The sequence below is a fragment of the Oryctolagus cuniculus genome, chromosome 7 (assembly GCF_051225735.1).
Source record: "Oryctolagus cuniculus isolate XC-2025 breed Fujian yellow rabbit chromosome 7, ASM5122573v1, whole genome shotgun sequence".
Classification (NCBI taxonomy): domain Eukaryota; kingdom Metazoa; phylum Chordata; class Mammalia; order Lagomorpha; family Leporidae; genus Oryctolagus; species Oryctolagus cuniculus.
In genome coordinates this window covers 157,030,755-157,051,270 of record NC_142873.1, presented here as the reverse complement: position 1 = coordinate 157,051,270, position 20,516 = coordinate 157,030,755, and the positions used below count along the sequence as shown (strand labels likewise).

At 46.8% G+C, this 20,516-nt stretch overlaps 1 protein-coding gene across 6 annotated transcripts in view; it reads left to right on the top strand.

Annotated features, from left to right (window-relative positions):
* Positions 1 to 20,516, top strand: part of VPS13D (vacuolar protein sorting 13 homolog D) — a 276,465-nt gene that overhangs the window by 92,860 nt on the left and 163,089 nt on the right. For 5 of the 6 annotated variants that reach the window (XR_016210247.1, XM_008275374.5, XM_008275373.5 and 2 more), the window contains 9 exons: positions 1,170 to 1,325; positions 2,434 to 2,644; positions 3,089 to 3,163; positions 6,824 to 7,030; positions 9,229 to 9,318; positions 12,340 to 12,480; positions 13,508 to 13,630; positions 16,112 to 16,186; positions 19,673 to 19,775. Coding sequence is in view for 5 of the 6 variants with exons in the window: in XM_008275374.5 (XP_008273596.4) it covers positions 1,170 to 1,325; positions 2,434 to 2,644; positions 3,089 to 3,163; positions 6,824 to 7,030; positions 9,229 to 9,318; positions 12,340 to 12,480; positions 13,508 to 13,630; positions 16,112 to 16,186; positions 19,673 to 19,775 (1,181 nt within the window). In the remaining variant the exon portion in view is untranslated. The remainder of the gene's footprint in view (positions 1 to 1,169; positions 1,326 to 2,433; positions 2,645 to 3,088; positions 3,164 to 6,823; positions 7,031 to 9,228; positions 9,319 to 12,339; positions 12,481 to 13,507; positions 13,631 to 16,111; positions 16,187 to 19,672; positions 19,776 to 20,516) is intronic. The other variant, XM_008275375.5, reaches the window with a different exon arrangement.

Below are 20,516 nucleotides of genomic sequence, written 5' to 3'. Positions count from 1 at the left end.
GGGGTGCAGGGCCCAAGCACTTGGGCCATCCTCCACTGCCTTCCCGGGCCACAACAGAGAGAGCTGGCCTGGAAGAGGGGCAACCGGGACAGAATCCGGCGCCCCGACCAGGACTAGAACCCGGGTGCCGGCTCTGCAGGCGGGAGGATTAGCCTAGTGAGCCGCGGCGCCGGCCTCTGTATTCTTTTATGCATACAAAATAATTTGGTTCTAGAATGGAAGTCCTCCCTCCTTTTCACGCCCCACAAATTTTTTTAGCATTTTATTATAGACTATTTTGAACATCTAGGTACCTATCACCCAGCTTCAATAATTCATGTATTTATTTTCAATTAAGGGAAGAGGAAATTCCCTGTCCTACACATAGATAATTTCTATTGACATTTTGATGTTTGTTTTCTTAATAAAGAAAGTCATTAAGAAATAGTATGTGGATTGGGCTGTATTTTCACATTATCTGTGTTGTAACTATCTTCTTTCATGTCGTATGATCTTTGTAACTGTCATGTTTAAATGGCTAAAATGTTCCTTTGAATAGACATGAATTCCTTTTTTGTGCTTCATTTTTTTTAATTAAATATTTTTTAGTTATTTTATTGAGTTATTTTAAGAGTGAGAAAGAGAGAGATCTCCCATTTTCTGGTTCATCCCCTAAATGCGTGTAGCAGCTCAGACTGGGCCAGGCTTAGTTCAGGATCCAGGAGCTCCCCATGAGAGGCAGGGATCCAGGTGCTTGAGTCGTCCTCACCTGCTGCCTCTCAGGCTGTGTGTTGTTAGAGGACACTGGGATTGGGAGTGGAGCCAGCGCTGCAGCCTGCGTAGTCCCGGGTGGAACGCGAGGGTCCCACGCAGCGTCTCCGCTGCTGTGTCAAAACCCACATCCTCTTAATTTTTCTTTTTAATTATTAGTCATGGTTCAGTGAAATTTTCTGTATTTTGCAGTATTTTCTTAGGCTAGTTTCTAAAGAGAAGTAGGATTTTCGGGTGGAAGGGTGTGGGATCTTTAAGCCTCTCCAGATGAACTGTTGGACTGTTTTTTTCTCAGGGTGTACCCCTGTGCGAGCTCTTGTACTGGCTATGGTCTTGTGATGACACAGGGCTGACTGCTTCTGAGGCGGTTTCTTTTTGGGCTGACGTTAATCCCTGCCACACTGCATCTCATTCTCTAGGTATTTTCTTGCCGACTTGGGAACGAGCATGATACAGCTCTTTCAATTGTTGATCCAGTACAAATTCAGGTGGAGCTGGTGGGGAATTCTTCTTATCAGAACAGCTCAGGACTGATGGATGCGTTCAACAGTGAAGATTTCCCACCTGTCTTGGAGGTAATGACGGAATCTCAAACACTTTCCCCTGCAGGCTTCCCTTGCACTGAGCTGGCGGCATTTTAGTTACTGCAGCAATGCCAAAGAGATCGGTATTGTCTCTGTGCTAGGAGGTCTTGCGGTTTTGGGGAGGATGCACGACCTTCTAATGGTCTGGTATCACACTGAAGTTCTGTAAAAGTTTACAGGAAGCAGAACTCAAAGTTTGCAGGGATATTTATTGTGAATGAGCTCAAGGTTGGGTGAGTTTGGGAGGAAGGGCGGCATGTGAGTTGGCAGAGTGGAAGCGGAAGAGCGTTTCACGTTACAAAGCAAAGTCCATGTGGAAACAGGCGGTTTGACCAGGCCGGAGAGTGGTGCAGGCGGGTGGGGAGGATCAGAGGGTGAAGCCAAGCAGGGGAAGGCTAACTTGGTGTTTCACTGCTTTGGTGGAAGGGGAGTAGTCGGTTTGAACCATGCAAGACTGAAAAGGGCCTGTGAAAGCCATCTGCCTTTCAGTCTTAGTGGTACCTCCTGGGCAGACGGAAAGTGAATGACTGGAGCACCGCAGCCAGGCACTCAGTCACAGGGCTGGCCTCCATGCCTCCACCAGTGCGGCCTTGCTCACCCCTGAGGGGCAATGGGTCTCAGAAGACACTCTTGCTTTGGGTCACCGTTGACTCAGTCAAAGTTGTGTTCGAATAAAGGAGAGAGTTTGTTCCTTGGTTGGTTGATTTTAGATTTAAAAAATTAAATATAGCCATTCAAAATAGGTTACAGTGTGTTGCTGCTATATGGTCTTGTTTCTCCCAAGCCATCCTTTGATCCTTCTGTTAATGATTAATATGCTTGCATGAAGATCGTCCTGCTGACATACTAAGTGCTGTAGCCGTTAGCGTAGCTTCGTATTTTTATTTACTGCAGTTGTGTGACCATTTGCCCTCAGAGCTGAGATGGCATACTTTATGGTCACTAGTGCTTAATTTCAAGATCTTTGCAGTCGTCTAAACGAGAAATTTGATTTAGTATCTGTTGAACTTTTAACACCTGAAATAGGAAGTATATCTGTTAAAGTGTTTGAGCAAAGCCAAATGCATTTAAAAATTTGCTACCTTTTACATTTTGTTAGATTCAATTACAAGCCCTGGATATCAGACTCTCCTATAATGATGTTCAGCTGTTTCTTGCCATTGCGAAATCCATCCCAGAGCAAGCTAATGCTGCAGTACCAGACTCAGTGGCCTTGGAATCAGACTGTGTTAGCAGTTACCTCCCAGGGGCATCTCGAGTTGGAGAAGAAATCAGAGAGGGGACAAGACATAGCTTAGATCCTGTCTTGGGTAAGTGTTTGACAATAAAACACACTCAGTCTTCCATTATAATAACCATCCCTCTTTTTAACATTAAAATTTTCCTTTTGCACAGTTGTTCAGAATCTAATTGTATGCTGTTAAGTATACTTGTAAGTCATACGTATGACTTTTTTTTTTAAATTTAAAAACAAACAAAGCACCCTAAATGAACTGCTCTAGCCTATGCTATTTTTCCTTTCAGTTTCTTTCAGAACTTCCATAGTTATGTGGATAATACTAAGAGTTTTAAGCTTTGAAAAATAGTCAATATAGGGAAAAGACTTAAAATTTTAGGGTACTCTTGATAGAAGCCTCCAATTACGAGCTCACTTTTACATACAGAAATGAAGTATTTTAGTTGCCAGTTTCTGAATTTCTTTTCTTTATTCTTAAGTTAGTCTGTGGATTAATTTCCATAAAATTACTTCCTAGAGTTACAGCTGGCTAGACTGCAGGAGCTGGGATTCAGCATGGAGGACTGTCGCAAAGCTCTGTTGGTGTGTCAAGGTAATTTGAACGAGGGTTCCGTGATCTAGTGTTTATTTTCAGACTGTGCGTCCTTTCCCTCTGCTCCCGGACTCCCGCAAGGTGAATCGGACTGCTGGTGCATATTTAGAAGGCCCTTCGCGTGTCATAGTGGGGCTGCTGATCACCCTTCGTGCATGTACTCAGCCCTGTATGCCTGTCTCTGGGTTTTCCTGTTGCATCTTCACAGCCCATGGAGGTAGGGAAACTTACTCAGTTAGGTTGGGGAAGCCTGTGTGAAGTCCGCTATTAGTGAGGGCTTGAAGGCAGGTCTTCCTGACTCTAAGCCTGTGTTCTTTCTCCTGTGTCGCAGTGCCTTCCTACTTCCCCATGGACCCCATTTCTCTTAAGTAGAAGCGCACCAAGGCTGTGTTCCTTATACTTCTGTGCACCTCTCCCTTTCTGTGTCTCTGTGTGCTGTGCGTAGCCACACATTTATGTGCACATACATATTTTATATATTGGTAGATTGTATTGCAAATGCAGTATCACAGGCTTTCAAGTAATATTTGATTGAATTATTTTGTTACAGTTACTTAGTGTTCTATCAGCATCTCCCTATATCATTAAAATTATTTATAAACTGATTTTTTTACATTAACTCTAAGGACATATTCTTTTTATTTATTTTCTATTTTTTTTAAAGATTTTTTTGTTTATTTGAAAGTCAGAGTTACACAGAGAGAGGAGAGGCAGAGAGAGAGAGAGAGAGAGAGATAGACAGACAGAGGTCTTCCATATGATGGTTCACTCCCCAATTGGCTGCAATGGATGGAACTGCACTGATCCGAAGCCAGGAGCCAGGACCGTCTTCCAGGTCTCCCATGAGGGTGCAGGGGCCCAAGGACTTGGGCCATCTTGTACTGCTTTCCCAGGCCATAGTAGAGAGCTGGATCAGAAGTGGAGAAGCCGGATCTTGAACCAGTGCCCATATAGGGTGCCGGCTCTTCAGGCCAGGGCGTTAACGCAGTGTGCCACAGTGCCAGCCCTAGGACATATTCTAATTTAACTGTCTTTTACTTGTTTTTCTTTAAAAATTTTATTTATTTGAGAGGTAGAGTTAGAGACAGAGGAGGGAGAGATAGAAAGATCTTACATCCACTTGTTTACTCCCCAAATGGTTGCCACGCCGCAGCAGGGCTGATCGGAAGCCAGGAGCCAGAAGCGTCTTCTGGGTCTCTCACGCTGGTGCATGGTCCAAACACTTGGGCCATCTGCTGATGCTTTCCCAGGCCATATCAGAGAGCTGGATTGGAAGAGGAGCAGCTGGGACACGAATAGGCACCCATAAGGGATGCCAGCGCCACAAGTGGAGGCTTAGCCTACTACTGCACATGGCCAGCTCCGCTTTTGTTTCGCAGTATTATACACGATTCAGTAGTAAGCATGTCTTTGATGTGAACTTTTTTCTTTTTTTATTTTTATTTTTATTTATTTTTTTTTTATTATTTTTTTGACAGGCAGAGTGGACAGTGAGAGAGAGAGACAGAGAGAAAGGTCTTCCTTTGCCGTTGGTTCACCCTCCAATGGCCGACACGGCCGGCGCGCTGCGGCCGGCGCACCGCGCTGATCCGATGGCAGGAGCCAGGAGCCAGGTGCTTTTCCTGGTCTCCCATGGGGTGCAGGGCCCAAGCACTTGGGCCATCCTCCACTGCACTCCCTGGCCACAGCAGAGGGCTGGCCTGGAAGAGGGGCCACCGGGACAGAATCTGGCGCCCCGACCGGGACTAGAACCCGGTGTGCCGGCGCCGCTAGGCGGAGGATTAGCCTAGTGAGCCGCGGCACCGGCCATGTGAACTTTTTTCTATCTTTTAAATATTTCCCTGGTAGAGAGACCTAATTTTATAGATACTAGAACAAAGGGTATAGATATATTTTTCATGCCATTGACTGGACTCGACAAGGCTTCTTTTTTAAAAAAAAAAAAAAAAAAAAACTTTGCCCAATGTACCTCTTTATTTATATGTGCATTAAAAGGAATCCAAAGTCTGAAACACTTTTGGTCCCAAGCATTTCAGGTAAGGGATACTCAACCTGTACCTCTTAATTAACTTTACTTTTCCCTCTTTCTATATTTTAACAATCAAAGCACATTTAAAAATTTTTTACTGGGGCAGGCGCTGTGGCACATTAGGCTAAGCCTCTGCCTGTGGCACCAGCAGCCCATTTGGGCGCCAGGTTATGCACCAGCTACTCTTCCAGTTTTCTGCTTATGACCCAAGGAAAGCAGTGGAAGATGGCCCAAATGCTTGGGCCCCTGTACCCACGTGGGAGACCCTGAAGAAGCTCCTGGCTCCTGGCTTTGGATTGGCCTAGCTCTGAATGTTGCGGCCATTTGGGAAATGAACCATTGGATGGGAGATCTTTCTCTCTACCTCTCAAATAAATAAATAAAATTAAAATTTTTTTTTCTAAGAACCTTTGGGTTTCTTTGTTTTATTTCTATAGTAATTAAAGCTTACTTTTGGCTGGCACCATGGCTCAATAGGCTAATCCTCCACCTGTGGTGCTGGCACACCGGATTCTGTCCCGGTTGCTCCTCTTCCAGGCCAGCTCTCTGCTGTGGCCCAGGAAGGCAGTGGAGGATGGCCCAAGTGCTTGGGCCCTGCACCCCATGGGAGACCAGGAGAAGCACCTGGCTCCTGGCTTTGGATCAGCACGGTGCGCCAGCGCAGCGGCCATTGTGGGGTGAACCAACGGAAAAAGGAAGACCTTTCTCTCTGTCTCTCTTTCTCACTGTCCACTCTGCCTGTCAAAAACTAAAAAAAATAAATAAATAAAAATAAAAAAAAGCTCACTTCTGTCAATAATAGAGATGGTAATAGAGCCAGATTCTTGCCGAGCCTTTTGCACACGCCCGCCTCTGCTCCAGGAGGCCACACGTGCGGTGCGTTTCCTCCCCTGTCAGCCTCTCTGTGGGCACTGTGGGTGCAGAAACAGAAGTGGCTTCCCTGGAGCAGCAGCTAGTACCTGCAGAGCCGGGCGGGAGCACGTGTCCTTAGCTGCTTCCACTGCTGTGTGAGTGTTCTCTGGTAATTCACAAGTGTCGCTTTGCTTTTCTTGCCCTTTATTTGGGAGGGGGAGACTCTAGCAATCTGGTTGTATTTAAGCAGCTGTTATGTAGCAGTTGTCTGTTACACACATGCAGTTCCTCTGCTCTCCGTTCTTAAGGAATTTGTGATTGGTTGAGAAGACAGATTATAACAAAGTAAGAAATTTGAAAACAATTAAGCAGCGCATCTGTATATGCAAAACTGGGTAGTGAAGATTAAATGCGGAAGTACCAAGTGGCCTCTAGAATTGGGACCCTCTCCTTCCCGCAGCAGATGGTCTTGTAGGGCAAGCGTGGCTTCCTGTGGGCCATCTGAGCCAGATCCTGACAGGTGTTGGTGAACTTGAATGGAAGGTGCACAACAAAGAAGGCTGCTGTCTGCTGCCCTAAAAGCAGGACTCCTGTTGTCACGTAGGATTTTTTCACCTTTTTTTTTTTTAAAGACTTAAGAATACCTCTGTAATCAAGGATTTCTTGGGCTTCCCAGGAGGTCCCTATAAAACTTGGTTTTTCCATTTCCTCTATGAATTGCCAGGCTAGCTGTGGAAGCTAATGGAAACTGACTGCATTTTAATTTTTTTTTTTTTAAGGCCAGTTGAAAAAAGCAGCAAGTTGGTTGTTTAAGAATGCAGAGCCTCTGAAGTCTCTCTCCCTGGCCTCTGATGGCCGCGATGGCCTGGGTGCTGTGGCAGCCCCCCGACTCTCTGGAGTGGAAATCAAAGCCGAGAGCGTGTGCATCTGCTTTATCGACGACTGCATGGACTGCGACGTGCCTCTCGCCGAGCTCACGTTCTCCCGTGAGTGCTGCCCTGTCTTCAGATGCATCCACTGACTGCGGAGTTACTTGGGCTTTTTTTTAAATGTTATTATTCATGCTGTCTTCTTAGTGGTATGGGTGTAATTTAGATAATGCTTTTCCATATGCTTTTTATTATGTGTGTGTGTGTGTGTGTGCATTTTAAGATTTATGTATTTGTTTGAAAGGCAGAGTTAGAGAGAGAGCAAGAGATCGAGTTCTTCCATCTGCTGGTTTACTCCCCAGATGGCTACAATGGCCCACATTGGGCCTGGCTGAAGCCAGGAGCCAGGAGTTTCATCTGAGTTTCCTGCGAGGGTGCAGGGGCACAAGTACTTGGGGCATCTTCTGCTGCTTTCCCAGGTCATTAGCAGGGAGCTGGATTGAAAATGGAGCTGCTGGGACTCAAACTGGCACTCACTGGAAACTGGTGCTCTCGGAGGTGGGTTAACCCACAGTAGCACAGCCCTGGCTATGTGTATTTTAAAGATACTTTTACTTATTTGCCATATGCGGCCTTCAGCATATAGCTGAATAATAATAGAAACTGTCATTGATAAAATTTCTATTATAGTAGCAGCTGTAGCTAAGTAATTCTTGATCTCTCCATTTTGCTTGTCTTTTTATGTATCTGAAGATGATAGTGAATGCCATTACTAAAGGCATTTTAAAGGAAAGCTTGATGGGGCTGGCGCTGTGGCACAGTGGATTAAGCTGCTGCCTGAAGCACAGGCATTCCATATGGGCATGGGTTCAAGTCCCGGCTGCTCCACTTCCGACCCAGCTCCCTGCTACTGTTTCTGGGAAGGCAGCAGAGGATGGCCCAGGTGCTTGGGCCCCTGCACTCTTGTGGGAGATCCAAAAGAAGCCCTTGACTCCTGGCTTCAACCTGGCCCGGCCCAAGCACCTGGGCCGTCCTCCACTGCCTTCCCAGGCCATTGCAGAGCGCTGGATTGGAAGAGGGGCAGCTGGAACTAGAACCAGCACCTCAGGCGATGGGTTAACCTACTGCCCCACAGAGCCAGCCCCTGTAACTCTCTTTAAAATAAAAACAAAACTCAGAAAATGATGTTTTTACCCTTTTTAGCTCTTGAAAATTAAAAAAGAAGCCAAGAACCTTGTTGGAAAGCTCACCTTTGAGCCTCTCCCTAGGACCATGTCGGAGGTGAAAGCCTCTTCGTGTGGGAGCTGTTCTCTAAGTGGAGGGGTCCAGGTCAGGACTGCTTAGTCCTGCGGGGCGTCACTGCCCGTGCTCTGGGAACGGGGCTCCCTCCCACGTCCACCTTTGCTTTCCGTTCAGCCAGCTTCTTTTTCCCTTCCAGTTGATTGTATGGCTTTGACTTGACTTCTGTACGCTGTAATACTTCTTTTCCCTGTGCTTCCAGACACTGCCAGGACTGCCTGATTACAAGTAACCACTGGGGCGGGGGCCGCAGCTCACTAGGCTAATCCTCCACCTTGCGGCGCCGCCACACCGGGTTCTAGTCCCGGTTGGGGTGCCGGATTCTGTCCCGGTTGCCCCTCTTCCAGGCCAGCGCTCTGCTGTGGCCAGGGAGTGCAGTGGAGGATGGCCCAAGTGCTTGGGCCCTGCACCCCATGGGAGACCAGGAGAAGCACCTGGCTCCTGCCTTCGGATCAGCGCGATGTGCCGGCTGCAGCGTGCCAGCCGCGGTGGCCATTGGAGGGTGAACCAGCGGCAAAAGGAAGACCTTTCTGTCTCTCTCTCTTCACCGTCCACTCTGCCTTTCAAAAAAAAGTAACCACTGGGGATTCTGTTTTCATGAATATCTTTTCTGTAGAGGCTAATTAGATGATTACTTATTTTTCTGTGGTAATCCTAAAATTTTGAGCTAGTATTTTTCAGGACATAACTGCTCTTATCACCATGTGTTCTTTTCATGTATATATGTAGATATCTTTTTACTTTCCCAGTGGCTTTGATACATGTGAGTGGCAGAGCTGGGAGACACAATATTTAAGGAAGTGCCAAAAAACTCAACAATCAAGATAAATAGTACTTAATGCACTATTTTTAAAAATGCAAATTGATACAGGCATAAATGACTAAAAATCACAGTTGTGTGTGCTTGCCCGTGAGACCTGCAGTGCTGGTGGAGCTGGCGTGTCCCCAGTGTCGCTGTCTGCAGACAGGACTCCCGCTCCTGCCCCCTGCAGCCGTGGGCTCTGCTTTCCTTTCAGGTCTGAATTTTCTGCAGCACATGAGGAGCAGCCCCGAGGGCTACGCCCACTTCACTCTCTCTGGAGATTACTATAACCGCGCTCTGTCAGGTCAGTAGAAAGCATGTATTATCGTGGGATTTAAAAAATAAATTTAAACGTGTGCCTTGGGCCCATTGTTACATACATTTGACATGAAGGACAGGAGGGTAGAGGCAGGACAGCAAAGATTAAAAGCAAGTGACTGCAGAAGCACAGAAGATACGGTTTTTTGTTTTTCTAAAATGTCTCTGATAGGTTACAAGTGAGTTATTTAAAAAGGAGTTTTCTTGGCCGGCGCCGCGGCTCACTAGGCTAATCCTCCGCCTAGCGGCGCCGCCACACCGGGTTCTAGTCCCGGTTGCCCCTCTTCCAGGCCAGCTCTCTGCTGTGGTCAGGGAGTGCAGTGGAGGATGGCCCAGGTGCTTGGGCCCTGCACCCCATGGGAGACCAGGAAAAGCACCTGGCTCCTGGCTCCTGCCATCGGATCAGCGCGGTGCACCGGCCGCAGCGCGCCGGCCGCGGCGGCCATTGGAGGGTGAACCAACGGCAAAGGAAGACCTTTCTCTTTGTCTCTCTCTCTCACTGTCCACTCTGCCTGTCAAAAAAAAATAAATAAATAAAAAAAAAAATAAAATAAAATAAAAAGGAGTCTTCGTGGTTACTTCTTTCTCATCCTGGAGTTTGACTCATTCCAGAACATGACGTTGCTCAGTAGAGAAGCATCACTGGGCCCTCATGATAGCCAGATTTCAAGGGGAGCTCTAAGCCCATCAGCATTTTTAACCTTGAGTCTCTTCACTCCCGCGGCCTTGTTTGTCTCATTAGCAGTGTGCGGAGTCAGTGATAACCTACTCCCTAAGAAAATGCAGTTGATCAGACAAGTGTGTTTTGGAAGCTGTTAGATCCAGATAACACTTCCAGGCGTTTTCAGGTTCTGTATGCAGTCATGGGCAGGACCGGGATGAGGGCCTGTACGGGTTGGAATCCAGAAGGCGTCCTGTATTAGGGCCTTGTGATTTGAGCTGTGAACTTCTTTGCCTTAAGAGAGATGAAAGAAATTCCCATCAGGATTCCTAGTAGGTGTGGACAGAAGCAGCAGAGTAATGTTGTGCAGTCGGAGGTGTAAACCGATGATTGATTTTTCCCTTTGATGTCAATGAAAAATTCAGCCTCCGTTGGTTATGCTGCTGCTGATTGTTGTAGGGACCTATCACATTCAATTTTAAGGTAGTTAACATCTCCCTCTGTTCTGGATTCACTTAAAGGTAACACTCTGATTTCCTATTGTTCAAAATATGTAACTTTAGAGTAATGATCCAAGTCTTCCTAGATGAGAGAAACTCATGCAGGGCATATGGTAGTTATTTTTCTGAGAACGATTTATTTTCCTAGACAAAATATTGCTTACTTTTAAAGTTGTATGAAGACATTCTGGTTACTGAGTGGCAAATGCAGGGAAATTAATGGAGCTACTCTGCACGACATACTATATTGGAGTTTTGTTGGTAAATTTCCTGCTCTGTGGCTGATTGAGTTAGTGTATTTAACACTGGAAAAGGACTGGTCTTCAAAAATGAATCTTTCAAATCACACTGAGATGGGCTTTCACACCCAACAGATAGGTCAGGTTTAATTTTGCCCCTAGTAAGTATTGGTGAAGATCCGATCCATGGTTCCTCCTGTTAGAATTGTGAGTTTTTATAGCTACGTTGGAAAACAATTTGGCAAGACCGAGGAAAACTGAATACAAGCCTACTCAGCCTCGCTATATTCTGCCTCCAGGCCTCCAGGTCTATACCTGGGAGGCGCTCTTAGCTGTTTCTACTAGAATAAGTGTAAAGACTGCTGGTGTTCTTAACAGCAATAAAACTAAAATCTGATTATCTTTCAGACGTAGAATGGATAAATATATGCAATAGTGGGTTATTGCTCAGTGATGAAAATGAATGTGTCACAGCTGTGTGCATCAAATATACAACAGTATGCTCAGAGAGGTGTTGTTGAGCAAAAATAGAAACCTAAGGAATAAGTACAGTGACTTCTGGGAAGATCATAAGCAGGAAAAAACGAATCAGTATGTTCTTAGGAATCGCATACATGTGTGGTAGAATTATGAAGAAGAACAATACACATAATTCAAATTTCAAGTTCTAATAGGAGAGGGTTGAGAGGAAGAAAGGGATGAGATTAGGGAGTGGCACTTGGGGAATTAAGATGAATAGTTGGTACATGAGTATTTGCTATGTATTCTTTTTTTTTCTTTAAAGATTTATTTATTTATTTAAATTCAGAGTTACACAGAGAGGAGAGGCAGAGAGAGAGGTCTTCCATCCACTGGTTCACTCCCCAGTTGGCTGCAACGGCCGGAGCTGAGCCGATCCGAAGCCAGGAGCCAGGAGCTTCTTCCGGGTCTCCCACATGGGTGCAGGGGCCCAAGAACTTAGGCCATCTGTACTGCTTTCCCAGGCCATAGCAGAGAACTGGATTGGAAGTGGAGCAGCCAGGACTTGAACTGGCGCCCATATGGGATGCCTGCACTGCAAGCGGTGGCTTTACCTGCCATGCCACAGTGCTGGCCCCAACAATGTATTATTCGTTAAACTGTGCCTGTGTGTTTTTATATGCCTCATATGTATGACAATGTTTTAAGGGAAAAAATGTGAAAATGTTAAGTTCTTGGGCCTGCAGATAGACCTGTTTATCAGTTAATGGACATTCATGTAACCAACAAAGTTACATTTAATAGTTGTTTAAGCTGCTGTTGTTTCTTCAACCCGAGTTGAGACTCCCTTTTCCACCTGAGTGGCTTAGCAATGAGTCCTGTGTGCCCTTTAGTGGGAGAGGGCACAGTACTCCCTGTCCTCCTTCCTGCCGTCTAGGGAAGACCACGGAACGGACACCTGTGCACTCTTCCTCGTACAGCCCCTGGACAGTGCAGGCATCTGCTAACGGTGGCGCTTCTGTGCTAAAAGTGAACTGCAGTTACGAAGCTGTGAAACTCTCCTTTGTCCTTGCTGAGCATTTGTGAAAGGTGTCCCTGTCGGCTCCTGATGCCCGCTGAGCAGGTGTCCTGTTTCCTTTGTGCTCTAGGCTGGGAGCCCTTCATTGAGCCGTGGCCGTGCTCTGTGTCCTGGCAGCAACAGGCAGCCAGTCGTCTGCACCCTCCTCGCCTGAAGCTGGAGGCGAAGGCCAGACCCCGTCTGGATATCAATATCACTTCCGTGCTGATCGGTGAGTGCAAACTTGGTCCCTTGTTGGAGGGAACGTCCTAGTATGTGAGAGTCCTAAAAGCCTCTCACACCTATGTGAGCATGGCGTGGTCCTATGTGAGCCCATGTCAGGCTTCGTGTATTCACCTCGGCTGTTGTCCTGTTAGACCTGAACCTGGCCTTGTGATTCTTCTCAGCCTATTTCTGCAGCCTGTCACCCAAATGGGAGACTCAAATGGCGTTCCTGGGTTCTGCCTTCACTCTGGTGTAGCCCTGACCGTTGTGGGCATTTAGGGAGTGAACCAGCCCAGTACACAACAGCCCAGGGCTGAAGCCCAGAGCTGGGAACCTAGTCCAGGTTTTCCAGTCATTTGCACCATCATTGCTGCCTCCCAGGCTCTGCATAGCAGGAAGTGTAGTCAGGAGCCAGAACTGGGAATCGAACCCATGTAGGTGTCTTAACAGGAGTCTTAAACGCCCCGTAGCCTCCCTGCTGGTCTGTCTGCCAGCCTCTCCTTTGGCGTGGCATGCTGTGCTCTTTGCAGGCCCAGTCTTTCCTTTTTCAGACTTCTTGCTAAGGCCCTACCCCAATATGGTCTGCTAAAGCCAAATCAGAGTATTCATTGTTCCCGAGGTGTGCGCGTACTTTGATGTTTCACAGTCGTTGCATATGCTGTTGCTTCTCCCTGGATGTTATTCTTCGAGATCCAGAGCAGAGGTCCCCACCTCTGATTTCCCTGGACCTTCGTGTACACTACCCCACTTCTGCCGTACAGAAAAAAGCTCCTCTTCTTTGTCCCCATAGAATTGTGTTTCTCTTAGCTTTAGACCTTTCACATTGCAGGGCTGTGGCCATGGTTGCTGTGTTCCTATTACTCTCTTGCGACGGAGTGTGAAGTTTCCGGCCTGGTCTTCTCAGAATCTGGCAGAGGCCTGCGTGACAGGGAGGCAGCCATCAGTGAACACTTGCTTTTCTGACCTGAAGTTATTTGACCTGAACCCTCAATCTTTTCTACTTGTCTTTTTAATATCTTGGGGATTCTTTCTAGATCAGTATGTAAGTACCAAGGAATCCTGGATGGCAGATTACTGTAAAGAGGACAAAGAAGTAGAGGCAACCGAATCAGAAGACTGGATGGGCTCATCGGTGGATCCACCATGCTTTGGACAAAGTAAGGTCTTTTCTACAAATGTCTAACCGAGTCACTGCTGACCTGCAGAGCAAGGCTTCTCTGAGAAATTAAAATGAACCAAAATTCTTCATGGAAGAACAGATTGGAAATTCTGAATAGCTTCTGTGGGTTCTGTTTTAGTCTTTGAGAGAGAGTTTTCTGGCATGGACTACTGAGTTTTGAATGTGGCTCTAATTCTGCTTTTGATAGGGAGAAAGGATGTATGGGACATATGTCCTGAATTCCAGTAACCTGTGCATGACTGGTGTACTTGAGAATGCATTGGGATCAGTAGTTGTTTGGTTTGTGTTTTATCTGGCAAAACATTGGTTTTCCAGTCAATTATACTTTTTGACCACTTTTAAAAACTTTTTTATATATTTGTTTTCACTTTATTTGAAAAGCAGAGAGTTGGGGGCATTGGAAGGAGACAGGCAGAGATAGGTCTTCTGTCCTCTCTCTTCTGTCCTCCACATGCCTGCAACAACTAGCACTGAGCCGGCTGAGTCAGGAACTCCATCCCAGTCTCCCACTTGGGCAGGGACCAAGTGCCTCCGCCATTACTGCTGCCTTCTGGGCTGTGCATCAGCAAGCAACTGGGGTGGAAGTGGAAGAGCCGGGACTGGAACAGGCACTCTGATATGGGATGCAGCATGGCTGTTTTGCCAAACATACATCTTTGACCAGATTTAAAAAACAAAACAAACCAGATAAGTAGGATTTATTTGCTTTTAAGATTTATTTTATTTTATTTATTTTTACTTGAAAGGCAAAGAGTTTTCTTCCCTTATTTCCAGCCTCATCTTGGAGGTTTGTTTTCCTCTGAGCCGGGAGATTGTGCTGACAACTGCATGGTCTTCCTGTCCCACAGCCACTGTCCCCCAGCGCAGCCCTACCTTTTCAGTGTGGCTTCTTGGGGCGCCTGGGCTGAAGTTCACATAGCTTGTGAATACTTTGGTATTCCATCTGGTCTGTGCACAGGTCATGGGAAGACGGTTTCCGCGTGTATGTAGCATCTGTATGGGCCCACCTCTCCTCAGGGTGTGTCTGCCTTGGGCCCGCGGAAGAAAGGAGAGACCAGCTATGCTGGTTCTCTGCCCCGGGCTGCTGCTTTGGAGTCCCAAGGCCAGGGCCACTCAGTGCTCATCAACTTCTCTTCCGGCTCCTCCTCCAACCTACCCAGTGTGTCTCAGCAAATGTAACATGGTCTGTCAGAAGACTGATTAAACTCTGTAATAAGGAACGTATGCAGTGGTAATCCAGGGGAGCCGAAATCCGGCCTGCGCTGTGCAAACACAAGGAAGGGCCAAGCTTCGGGATTCTGAGGAAAACCTTCCTTGTCCCCTGCTTTTCTTTCTGTCCCTTTAAAAACTTTCTCCTCTCTTTTCTCTAGTTAGTAAGCTGTTTTATTTATATTAAATGCCAGGGCTAAGTTAAACCTTGTTTTATTTAGTTAGAGATTTTTATGGTTACTTCTGGGGGAATAAGCAGACATAACCGAATATACGTCAATTTCCGAGCATCTTTTCTCGTTGGAAATTCCCGAGTGACAGTGCGGCTGATGCCAGGCTGTGTCCTGTAGACCTGCTCAGCTGATGGCGGGGCCTTTGTTGTGAGAGTCAGGAGGTTTCAACCTTGTTGAACTCATAACTTTGATGTCTTATTCAAGAATATTTAGTCATATTCCCTCAAAAGTTATGCTTTTTAATCAGACCAGTCTTAAAATGAGCCCTTGGAATAGCCCCTACTCAGCCTGAGAGGACTTGGGGCTTCTCACTGTTTCTTCCGGGGGGAAGAGGGTATGGCCTCATCCTGACGTAACTCTGGGCCTCTTCAGGAAGGGCCTGAGATTCTGCACATGACCTGGGTGTGTGGCACTTCACTGAATCCATTTTATATTCCAAGGATGTTTGAATGCACATGAAAATGTATAGTATAAATAGCCTTAAAATTTCCATACTTAATTTAGAATTTAAACAGTACTATGAGATAACTCCTTAGTAGAGGTTGTTTAGATTTGGAACCCAGCATGGCTTTTCCCCTGAATTTTGAGACCCACCGTGATCGCATTCTGCTGCTCCTGTGTTCCAGTTTGATTGGAGCAGCTGCTGCTAAAATCGGTACTGACTGGTTTCTGCTGAGTTTTCTGTGCCATTTAAAATCATAACATGCTTCAAATAAAAATCCCTAAAGGCTTATCATTTTGTTCCAGGAAACATTCAATACAGTTTTTTCTCCTAATTCAGGGAGAAAGAAAAGGAGTGTGTTGCCTTGACACCAGCCCTGCAATAAAAACTCACGTAGCCAATACTGTGTTCCTTTGTCAAGTACAGTCCTACTCCCAGTCATCGGTGAAAGGCAGGATCCTGTGACTGCATGATGCTTGCTATTCTTGTAACATTCTCTGTGCTTATTGTTTGCAGGGGAGTCTTCTTGGCTGTATTTACCTTACCCTCTAACTTCGTCTCTCCTGTCTACCAGGCCTCCCCCTTGTCTACCTTAGAACTAGGAGTACAGCCAGTCTGACTAACCTAGAGCACCAGATCTATGCTAGAGGTACAGTACAGCCAAGCGAGGGCTTGCTTATCTTCCTCTTCTAAGAACTGCCTTGCATGTGGATTTCTTTTTTTTTTTTTTTTTCTGGGTGGGAACTGAATGAGGGTATACCCAGTTGTGAGTGCTTTGCTCTAGTAGTAGGAAAGAACGTTTCAAGCTAATGAACAATGTGACATTTTATATCAGAAGTAACCCATGTGCTAACTCTCATATATGGGTATCTTCCGTTTCCCTTAACTTTTTGTGGAAGTGGAATAAACTACATAGCTTATGATGCAGAAATACTTGCTGTCAGTTAGGCTGGATTGCTCATACTGAAAAGCAAGCAAATGGAGGGCTCATCCTCCATCTGGCAGGGCTACATGTCTCTATTTGTAGAACACCCAGTCAATACTTACTCTCATGGGAATGCAAGAGCTTTATGGATTAGGAGCTATAACGATCAAAAACAAAACAAAGGAAAAAATGTTCACTACAGTAAATGGTTGTGTGGGCACAAACCTGTGTGCTTTAGAGGTAGGAAAGAAAGTGTTCTTTATTTCTATCCCTGACCCTTTGGGGTTGCTGGAGAGTTTGGAGAGTAAATATGGGAGAGAGCACTGCATCCTCTAAAGGGCTGGAATCCCGAGTGGATATGTTTAAGGAGCACAGTTTAATCTAATGGTTTCTGTTTATACATGGCTAGTTCCAACCTTGGATCATGATATATTTTATAAAAAGGTCATTGGAGTCATTCCCCCTACCAGTGTGCACAATGATGGACACAGGATATTACCATGAGTTTTTTCTGTTGGATTTTCTTGGGGTGGATGTTTGAGGGGGCACTCACAAAGAAAGCCCATAGCTGAACCTGCATTCATTCATGAGCTGATACTTCTAAGCTTTCCTACACGTCATTTGATGTTTCTGGCTAAGCCAAGCACTGCTGCTCTGTAGCTGATGAGGACAGTGAGGCTGAGAGAGACCGACAGTTTGCCTTCATTCGGTAGCGGAGCAGAGGCTTTAGTCTAACTGGGATTCGCAGGCAGGTCCTTTCAGGCAGACTGAGCTGCTCTTACAGCGGGAGAACCTGCACTGGTGATGAGGGGCAGATGGCTCTGGGAAGCAAGGGTAGAGCGGTAGGCATTTCCTTAGCTGCGCTGTTTGAAGCTGAATCTGGATGTAAGAAGTTTTTGGTTCATTCAACCCATGAAGAAATTGATATTAGTCGCTTGAGGCCACCAGGGGATACTGTCGTTGCTGATAGACGGGGGATCTTTTTCTCTGGCGCAGAGGCAAGTGCAGAGGTTATCTGGAGCCTAGTGCAGGAGATGTCACGACTGTTCCTTGACGTTGGGTTTGCATTTGTGTACATTGAAGTCTATGCTCTTAGTCTAATCAACCCGAGAAGCTTGGGTGTGTAGCAGTTGCCTACCCATGCTGTTTAATTCCAAAGCAGTATGCTTGTGGATATCTTTGTATTGATTCCAAGCACTTACTCCATATTATAAAGTGATCAAAGCCATCTGCCACCTGTGCTTTTTACATCCAGTGGAAACTTCCAGTCTGGCTCGCGGCGGGTGATGGAAGCACATCTGGCTTGTTTTGCTGCGGGCCCTTCATCTACTGCAGTAAAAGCAGCTCTCTCATTGCTCTCCTGGAGAGGGAGGTGCCTTTCAGAGTGCCACAGTGAATACTGGTTACCCTGCAGAAAGCTCTTACATGTTCCACTTCCCTCCTGTTCTTGTCAGCAGCCTCACAACTACTCCTTAATTTTCTGCTTGATGAGCGAAATTAAAAAAAAAAAAAAGGTTATTTATTTGACAGAGTTACAGAGAGTGAGACCGAGGGCTCTTACTGGTACACACTCCAGATGGCCACAATGACCAGGGCTGGGCTAGGCCAAAGCCAGGTGCCAGGAGTCTCCCATATTTGTGGCAGGGTCCCAACCACTTGGGCCATCTTCTGCTGCTTTCCCCAGGCCATAAGCAGGGAGCTGGATTGGAAATGAAGCAGCTGGGACATGAACTGGTGCCCACATGGGATGCTGGCATCAGATTTGGCAGCTTTATCTGCTGTGCCAAAACACTGGCCTCAATTGTTTTTATCTTTGGGAAGTAAGTAGGACATCAAGGTGACAAATGGGTATATTCCTAGGCGGAAGTTATTTGTAGAAGTATTTGGGGTGCCACTCAGCGGCCACAAAATTGTGAGAGTACTAGAGATTGTTCATTTTTGTTATAGATTATATCTTAGACGCCTGAGCTATTGTTGCAAAAATAGAGCTTGCCTTGGTCTGAAATGGCTTGTTTTGTGGTGCTTATAGTACTAACTTCTGAAAACACTGGAAGAGGCAAAGCAAACAGAGGAAGCAGTCACTGACTGTTAGGCACTGCCCAGGACGTCCTGTGGGTCACGGATGGCCTGACACGCCGCCTATTGCCTTCTCCTTTTTCTTGGCTGGACACACAGGGTCTTGAGGCTGAGCTTGCGTCTCCTCTGGTGCTGTGTGCATTTGTAGTCCCCACGAGATACCATTTCCTCCATAGATAGCTTGGGTCACAGTGTTTCTCAGTTTGTTCCTGTGCACTAAGTCTAGACACAACAAGACTGTACCCTGTCTGCTGGGTAGTCTATGTGTTCATAAGCCTGTAGGCCAGGAGCCTTCCCCGTACTGAAATGATGTTGCCTTGGTGGTTCCTTTGGCCAACTCCCTCTTTGTGTGGCCAATGGAGGGGACACAGACTTGTGCTCAGAGGAGCTGATACCTGTCCCCTTAGCACTCTGCCCCGTGCCAGCCACACAGCCCTGGCAGCATGCCTGTGGTGGAATTCCCAGGTGGCCTGGGCACTAGAGACCTTCTTTGCATTTCTTGGGGTGTTTGTGGTCTCTAGGATTTGGTCACTGAGAGTTCCGTCTTGGTCGTTGTTCTTCCCCCAGCGTCCTGACTGGAAGCAGTTGTGTGAAATGCAGCTGCTTTTGTGGCCTCCACAGCGCCCACCATGTAGCTGTGGTGATGCCTGTGTTTTCAAAATATGAGCTAAGACTTTATTTGTGAAACGTTGGAAAAATATATCCCTGATTTTCCAGGAAGGAAAAACAGCTATGAGTGTAAGAGAATAGCACAGAATGTAAGTCCATGTGCTCCGTCTTGCTACAGTTTGGGTTACCTATGTAGAATATGTTGTTTGGGAACAGTGGAAGGTATGGCCCATTTCAGTTTCTTGATTCCGGCCGAGTTGGTTCCTGATGGCTTCTCAGACGTCAGATCCGTAAAGCGCTGTGGGAGAACTGAGGGCAGGGAGTAGTCAGAGGGCTGCCAGTCTTCCCCTAGCCCCCAGCAAGTACATAGAACCTCCCGTTTCTCCTCTTGGCAAGCCCGAGGTGGTTCCTTTTCTCTTTCCTCCGTCTTGCCCAAGAGCTGGCCACGCACACAGTCCAGGTGTGGGAGGGCTGTGCCCCAGCTACAGGCCTCTGCCATTCGCCACTTTCTGTTTGTCGTCGTAGAGGCGAAAACTCCGAAGCGCCGGCAGCCATTTGTTCCCTTTGCTCTGAGGAACCACACGGGGTGCACCTTGTGGTTTGCCACACTGACCACCACACCCACCAGGTAAGAGCACTCAGCCTGTCACACCGAGCCGTGTCTGCCACCAAAGCCCCCTTGCAGCAGCCCGGCAGAGGGAGCTGGACCCCTTCTGTGTGCATCATGCCTTGCTGTCCTGCTGAGACAGCGGAAGGATCGCTCTCGTTCTCTGCGAAGTGGGTCCTGAGCGTCACGTGGCCCTAGACTCCTGCTCCAGGGAGGCGAGGTGTTGAATGGAAGTCCAGCACGTCGAGGGTGTGTGTAAAGTGTGAAAGAACCAATTCCATCTTTTCTCCTCAGTTTCTGTGCCCTTCCCCCTTTAAAAAAAAAGCTATATATGGTTATTAAACTAAGGTTTTGAAAAATTTTCTTCCAAGACTGTTATGAAAATGCTACTGTTTTCCTTCTGCCCCGAAGGAATGATCTTCCATATCTAAGACACACTTCTGCACAGATGGAATTGGGTAGAGTTTAGAGAATGAATGAATGAGCCTATACCTATGCCAAGTGAGGACCTTTTCTTTTTTTTTTTTTTTTTTTGGTAGGCAGAATGGATAGTGAGAGAGAGAGACAGAGAGAAAGGTCCTCTTTTTGCCGTTGGTCCGAAGGCAGGAGCCAGGTGCTTCTCCTGGTCTCCCATGGGGTGCAGGGCCCAAGCACCTGGGCCATCCTCCACTGCACTCCCGGGCCACAGCAGAGAGCTGGCCTGGAAGAGGAGCAACCAGGACAGAATCGGGCGCCCCGACCGGGACTAGAACCCAGTGTGCC